Source organism: Erpetoichthys calabaricus, chromosome 18 (assembly GCF_900747795.2).
Source record: "Erpetoichthys calabaricus chromosome 18, fErpCal1.3, whole genome shotgun sequence".
NCBI classification, from domain to species: Eukaryota; Metazoa; Chordata; class Cladistia; order Polypteriformes; family Polypteridae; genus Erpetoichthys; species Erpetoichthys calabaricus.
In genome coordinates this window covers 15823400-15831397 of record NC_041411.2, presented here as the reverse complement: position 1 = coordinate 15831397, position 7998 = coordinate 15823400, and the positions used below count along the sequence as shown (strand labels likewise).

The 7998-nt window shown below is 38.4% G+C and overlaps 1 protein-coding gene across 1 annotated transcript in view; it reads left to right on the top strand.

Annotated features, from left to right (window-relative positions):
- The first annotated feature begins 110 nt into the window (after positions 1-110).
- Positions 111-7998, top strand: part of mmab (metabolism of cobalamin associated B) — an 11854-nt gene continuing 3966 nt past the window's right edge. The window contains exons 1-7 of the mRNA XM_028824574.2: positions 111-364; positions 2335-2402; positions 3362-3455; positions 3634-3691; positions 4266-4338; positions 5299-5396; positions 6798-6862. Of these exons, the coding sequence (XP_028680407.1) occupies positions 252-364; positions 2335-2402; positions 3362-3455; positions 3634-3691; positions 4266-4338; positions 5299-5396; positions 6798-6862 (569 nt within the window). The 5' untranslated portion in view covers positions 111-251. The remainder of the gene's footprint in view (positions 365-2334; positions 2403-3361; positions 3456-3633; positions 3692-4265; positions 4339-5298; positions 5397-6797; positions 6863-7998) is intronic.

Genomic DNA, 7998 nt, shown 5'->3' with positions numbered 1-7998 from the left:
TGTCTTACTTTGGCCAATAGCTATTAGGTTTCCGCCCATTTTCTTATTTTATCCAATGGCTTGACTGTATTTACTGTGGTGCCATTGGCAGTGCGATGGTCTGATGGACAGCCATTTCTACCACAACGCTGCTGACACTGGCGGTGCTACGGTAGACGAGAAGGGTCAAATCTCAGTTGGTAAAGGTGTGTTTTGTTTATTTTATTGGTGTTCGAGATACGTAGTATGCTTGCGAATACAAATATAGTTAAATGACTAGTTTACTATTAAGAAGATTTCTCCAGTTTACTCTTCTTCCAGTTGTCTCGAAACAAAAATGCACTAGCATTTATTTTTGTCGACGTTTCTGTGAGAACACAGAAGGGTAAGCTTGTGTGTCTACTGTATTCAGATAATTTTTTAATGAATTATTTTGTATCGATGTACTTTGTCTGCACCTATGATGCAATCGTTCGGATTTCGCAAATGAGTCGCTTTACTGTTTCTAAAGAGAGAAAGCTTGAATTGCAAAGTTTTATTCAATATTTAAACATGATTGTATATAGCACCTTTTACAGCAACCAAAATATCAAAAAATATTTAATATGCCTGAAATAAGGCGGGTTATGAGTGAGATGTTGGCTTTGAACCTAACACCCTCAATTTGAGTCAATGCTTAATGTGCTGACAGTTCATTTTAAAGGGATTCTCGTAAGCATGCTTCATTTTCGAATTTTGTTGGCAGAACGCACAATCTGGGTTTAGGGCCTTTCTGAATTTTGAATGCTCTCTCAATGTGTATATGGGCATTATTCCGCCTTTCCAAAGAAATGCTTTATAGGTTGTTTGGCGACAGCATTAGACCAGCACACATTGGCGTGCACGGTGATGGACCGAAATCCTGTCCATGGTTGATTCCTTCTTGCCCTTTTCCTCATTACTAATGATTCCATGGCCCTGAACTGGAATAAGTTGATTTGCTTAGTGGACGAATGGCGCTGTTTTTATGCAATTGTCCTAAAGTCTGTCACCACATTAACTTCTTAATACCTGAATCCTTTGTGCTGTTCTTTGGGATAACTGCAGGAGCAGGTATTCTTAGTGAGTCATTTAGATTTGCTAGCAGGTCAGTCACTTTGTCAGGGTCACTAACCTGAGGTGTTCTCCACATCTACAGGCCCAGTCTCAGCCATGGGGCCTCACTATGTGCTACTTATAAGAGTAGATAGATGGATACTTTATTAATCTCCAAGGTAAAATTCACATACTCCAGCAGCAGCATACTGATAAAAACAATATTAATTAAAGAGCAGAATGTCATGTCCATCCACGTGGAGCTGTGCTTGTCATGGCTCCTAGTAGTAACCTGCAAGACAATCTTGAATCATTTAGGAAAAGGCCTCACATTCCATCTGCTAGTAGATCGTTTTATATCTTACAACGCCTATAGTAGTGACATTATCTCTAATAGTGTTATAAAGCAGGAAGCAAAATTATCATAGTAGATGAGAAATATAGCATTACTTTATAGATAAAAAATGAATATTGGGAGGCTCTATGCAATTTTAGTCAAATCCACATTGAACATCATTTAAAATGTACATTCACAGCGTTAACCTCTAGTGGACAATTCCCATTAGTCTGCCATCCAACTGTCTGAAGCTAGTATGATGCAAGGCAGATACTGGCCTTGATGAAACATAACTGGGTGCTCACATAAGTACTCATGGTGGAACTGTGTCAGTCTTATGAAAAATTAAATGTTCTTTAAAATTATCTTCTTTTTTCCCTATGCTTCCAGTAGTAACTTTGTAAGTCATTGTTATAAATGACACGGTGAAAAGAGAGTCCTATAATAGTAAGAAATTGAAGGAGACTGCATTTAAACTCTGACTAACTGTTACAGAGCGACTGACCCCTACAGATCAGTAAGGTTGTAGGGCTGCATGTATTATGAGAAGAACTTTATATAATGACTAACATATATAGAGCGCCAGTCTGTCACATTGCACACTAACTCATACATGGCTAATGTAAGGTTGCCACCTAATTTGACATGCATGGCTTTTGGGATGTAGGAGGAAACTGACAGAGACCTGGGGTAAGCGTGCAAACTTCAGAGATGGTTTAATGGCATGGCATTTAAATATGATTATTTTAATTTGATTGAATTACTTTCTTGTATATTATTATAGTGACTATTGTTTTTCACTTTTCAGTATTTCACTTTCAGCTATTAATGCTAATTAGTTTGGTTATCGGCTTTTTCCTTAGCAAAATTTGCTGATTGAAAAAAAAAACACAAACCTACTCTGTAGCTAAGTTTTGTTTTTTCTTTTTTCTACTAATGTGTAGGTGTTCCACATCTAGAAATGAAGCATTGCATAAATCCCCCAGGATTTATACAAGAACGGGAGATAAAGGTTTGGTTGTATTTTGTACAAAAATGCATTTCACCTGTGTATCCTAAATCACAAAATGAAAAAAATAATGTTATGCACAGAACAGTTCTGAGAACAAAAGCTCTTATTAAATACGTAAACCAGTGGTCATATATTTGATACGGCAAATCTAAATTTGAGGAGGAAGGGCCAGGATTTGACATAAAGAGTGTGAATCCATACATCCATCTTGTCTTCTGTCATTGGAACAGGCTGGCAGTGGTAGGGTAATTGTGTGGGGTTTCCTTGGCACACATTAGTTCTCATAACACTAACTAAGTGTCATTTGAAAGCTATCGCTTGTGCTAACCATGTGCATTATTTTATGGCCACAGTCCACCCTTTTTCAGATGGATAATCCACAAAATCACAGAGCACATGTTATCTGTAAGTGGTCCTACAAACATGACAGTGACTTCAGTTTAGTCAAATGGCTTGTGTGTCCCCCAGGCCTCAATCCAATAGAGCAGCCTTGGGATGAGATGGAATGTTGGAGTTAATGGTTTAAAAAAGCATCACATTTATGCAATGCTGCTGTGTTCACATGGATCAAGATTTCTGCTGAGTTGTTCCAACTCCCTTTTTAAACTCATGCCTTATATTTGTAAACAATATGCACAGAAACGGTAGCATTGCTTTGACACTTGGTGCCACCAGTTTACAAAACCAAAAAGAAATTTGCATACGGGGGGGGGGGGGGGTAAAATGTGCATGGCTTTATGGTAAGTTTAGTTTTTATATCTCTAAAGTGTGCGTGAATACGGACGTATGCAACATTTTTGTGCATGTTAACTGTGTATACATTAGGCCCCTGTTGACTTGGCTGGTAACATACACCCTTTGCTTTCTGTATATTATATGTATGAAGTAGTCAATTTGTGTAAAACGTGTTATCATATTTTCCCATTTCAACATAATATCTCTTCTCTTTATCTTACAAGGGTGGTCCAACACTTTTACAGGTGAGAGAAGACCAAAAGACGATTATGTGTTTGAGGCTTTGGGGACAACAGATGAGTTGACATCAGCCATTGGGTGTGTGTAGTAGAGTTGGTTTTAACAAAAAGCACAAGAATACTTGAATTTAATACATATTCTACTAAGATTAGCTAATGTAACAAATATTGTCATTTAATGATTAACCAGAGGATTAAATAGAGGAGTCTGTGAAAGAAAGATTTTGCTAAAACTAGTAAACATACATGTCTTCCAGATTGGCCAAGGAATTCTGCATTGACCAAGGACATGCGTTTGTGGAAGAACTGGACCGGGTAAGCATAAAAAAAAATTATCATTGATTTGTTTGATTATTCTCACTCCTGAAATGTTCATTTTTGTGTTCTCCAGTATTCATTTGGACTGACATACTTAGGAAAGGACAATTAATAGCAACGATTGGACATCCTTTTCTGCACCTGCTAAATGGCATTAAAAGTGGCAGGAATACTAGACTTAGCAGAGACAGAGACAGACACAGACACAGGGCTGGAACTTGACCAGCAGAGGCCACACAGTCTCAAAAAAGTACACTGACAAGCTTGCATCCACAGTGAAGCCATTCGATGTCACCATTATAGTGTCATGTCTTTGGGTGGGTGGAAGGAAAATTTGATTTCCCTGAAAGCATGTAAAAAATAAAAACACTGGACAGCACTCCAGTGGTAATGTTGGGGCCACATGCTGTGATGCATGCTACACACCATGTTGCCCTCAACTGTAATCTATAATCCTCAAAATCCTAAGGAATGCTATGTATTTATGTAAAATACATAAATTATGTTTTGAGCAAGTTACAGATACAGTATTCATTTGCAATTGTATTTCTTGATGTCTGATTATTTGTAGATCCAGAGTGTCCTGCAGGATGTTGGATCCAATATTGCCACGCCTGTATCATCAGCCAGAGATGGCCATCTAAGTAAAGCCTGAATACTTTTTATTTCATAGTATTTATAATCTTTTACTTTTTGCATCTTATTTTCCATGTGTTAGAATACTCAATAAAAAAGGACAAAGTCAAGGATTTTTTTTGTCCTTAATGATTTAATTTTAATAAATATAGTGTGCAAATGTGTTCATTTTGGTATAATCTTTAAGGGCATTGTAAAAACCACAGAAAGAATAATATTGCCGGTAGTTAACTGAGGATAAGCAGTTTAAGTATACTGATAGAGCTTTTCATTATCAAATATACAGTTGATGAGTGCCATCAATGCTGCAGTCTTTAAATTAAAATATTTGTTCCATAGTACAAAACGTCTGTGATGTCCTAATGTTTGAGTTTTTAATTTAGCTTTTGAATTGCAATGGGACAGGCGTGTGCTCTGAGTCTCAGAGAACCTTCTGTTGTAAGAGAGGACCATCTTGTTTTTACTGGCATGATTAGCTGCTGGCTGAGTTTCCCTTCAGCAAAATGGTAGAAATGCTGGAAATTAATCCAGCATCTTAAATTTTGATCCCTGCCACTGTTGAATGTCATAGAGAAAAATAATGAGGAGGTGTTATCCTGAGTGAATTCCAGAGCAGACATAAATATTGCCATGACATCTGGGAGCTCATTCAGAATCACTCCGGTAGCGGCGAGTGAAGCTAAGATAGAAAGAGACCCAGTGTGTATAATGTAACATCTTGCTACAGCAGTAGAAGTTAAGAGGCCTTCTTGTTGTCCTGAGCAAGGGGAAATTTCATTTAGTGAAGCTGAATAAAAAAAAAAGTGCATTTGACTCTGAGACCCTGAGTTCACGACCAACCTGTCAGTGCAATGGCATGAAATTTAGAGGGATGAGACCCTGAGCAATTCCTCATCAGGGACATTTCTGATAGGCTTTGGCCATTCAAATACATTTTTTTTTTTGTTTTTTTTTGTTTTTTTTTTTAGAGAGAACAAGTTTCAATGAGAAGCCAGTCCTGGAGTTAGAGCAATGGATTGATAATTATACTGCGCAGCTGCCAACTCTGACTAACTTCATTTTGCCTGTAAGTATCCTCATTGTATCTCCTCTTAACATTAAAGGTACCAGGGGCAGTGTAAGGTGGCTTGTGTGTGGCTCTGAATAGATAGGTGTCATCTTGATCCTTGCACTTAGTTGTGCAGTTGGGATACATCGATAGGACTTTGTTGAAAATCTGCCCCCAACTGGGTGTCTCAAATGTGTACATTTCAGAAAATAAGCAAGATGGCGAATACATTTTTACCAGTGGCGGACTGTCAGGGCCTGCAAGGTCTTCTCTGCTGGACTAAAAAAATATCTGAATCACAAACTAATGTTAATTATATTTTGTCCATGAATACTTATTAAATAATTCCAAATAGTCTGTCCGCTTCCTTTCATAGCTTTTCCGAAGGTTATGCTGCTTCCAGACATGTATTTTCGTATTAAAGCATTTAACCAATCACATTTCAGCCATCATTTGTTGCCAGGCAGGGTCAAAGTCAATGAAGTCTGCCTGGAGGCCTTCACTATCCGTTCTGCAGGCCCTCTAACACAAAATAAATGTCGAATAAACTGTTGCTTCAACCAATCAGATTTTGAGTTGGTGTTACTAGGGCCCTCTAGCAGGCGTACAGTAACGTCACCGTATTCAGACCCGTTGATTGGATAGGATGGTGTAAGTATGCTATGGATGATTTTGCAGGAAAATCTCCCACTGATCTCCTTGACTTCCTTCATCAGAAAAATGGGGCATGGAGCATGGGGCAGCTGTACACATTGGTTTGTTTGGCGGTGACCATTCCCGTGTCCACTGCTTCTGTCGAGCGGACATTTTCAGCCCTAAAGCGAATTAAAACTTATGCCAGAAATACGACAGGGCAGGTTCGACTTTCAGCATTAGCTTCGATGGCGATACAAAGGGACTTCGTGATGGAACTGAAGCGCACGGATAATCTGCTAGTAATTGAACTGTTTTTGAGGAAAGTGAGGAGGATGTATTTTGTTTATAAATAATTCAAATTTTTGGTGAGTAAAATGTTGCGATTTTCCTAAATAATATTGCAAGTTTATGAGTTATTATTGATGTTTATGTGTGTCGTGGCTGTAGCTGCAGTAGAAAGGAACTTGTTCACCCCTGGTTTGTCTATTCAATAAAGGCATTTATTATGGCTACAGGAGTTATCTATCTGTGATGCAACGGCTCTTTTTACTGTATTTCTGCATAGTAAGATGGTTTTTATAACCATAAATTAGTTTTTGAGGGGCGGGTTGATTCAGACGGAGCACTACTGAAGGCCTAGGTGTGAAATGCACGGTCCGCCACGGATATTTACTAACCTAAACGTGGATGAATGAATTGGATAGCTCATATTGGTATGATTGTGAAACACACATAAATGTACAATTATTTTTTTTATTGCTGCGTATTTTTTCTCCTTTCAAGTCCGGAGGAAAAAGCAGCTGTGCCCTCCATCTTGCCAGAGCAATCTGTCGACGAGCAGAGCGTAGGTGAGTGCAGGCTTTATGTACACAAGTTAAAATGGTTGAGGTGGAGGAAAGTCTTTTCTCTAGTGGATTTCTGTAATGATATTTCTGCATCCATATAATGTAATGGGCTAGATTGGAAGGAGCCCCACCAAATCTGGTCTGGAGGAGAAGGTCATCTGCTTTGTCTTAGCTATTTGCGTTTCCAGTCCAGTTTTAGTTGATAATGACTTGAAGTTGGTGCGATTGCTGTTTGTGTTCAGCTGATACAAAGCTAAGAACTGAACAGCTTTGCTTTCAACAACATAGTCATCTTTGGATCTAAAATTTTTTATATTACAATTGACACATTGACCCTTCCCAGTATACCTCTTAACTGGGTTTATGTGTAATTTCATTATATATTCAGGTGATTACATCAGTCTGTAATTTTCCTCCCAGACATCATTCTGTTATCAAATACATTTTTTTTCCATTTTGTCCAGGTTACTGGTAAAATAAATAAAACATTGTATTTACATTGGGCCACCACCATACCAGCTTTGGTGCACTGTGGCAAAGAGTATACAGGAGTCCATGAGTCGATCAGAGGGATGCCACATTATTTTCAGTAAACATTCCATCACTTGTCTTTTTGTTGGAAAATGTTACATAATTGTCTCCTGTTAATGCAAAGATTGGGTGAAGGCGGTGGCTGTGTTACACAACATTCTCAACCTGCTCAACTTAGAGCTGGCGAGGGGGGAGGCTGGAGTTGCTAGGGATGTCACACTACATGACTGGAGTTACTGGTGTGCACTGTGACTCACTGGTGTGCACTGTGACTATATGACTCATTAAAGTTAAGTACGGGTTACAATTGAAAATCGCTGGAAAAAGTCATATAGTGTGTCAGGGATTTAGGCATATGTACTTTCCTATCTTTAACTGTCATGCATTACTTCTAAGCTGTTTGGTTTTCTGTTTGTCTGAATGTGGCATGTTGTATCTGTGCATTAGTTTGATTGGTGGTTCTGACCTTGAATCATCACAAAATGTTCAGTCTCATATTGGTATTCCTTCTTCTTCCTTTATCAGGTGTGTAACTCCACTCGGCACTAATGGCTGTATATATAATCTTTCCCAAGTGGTATAACAGTGGTTCTAAAAGGAAGAAAGAA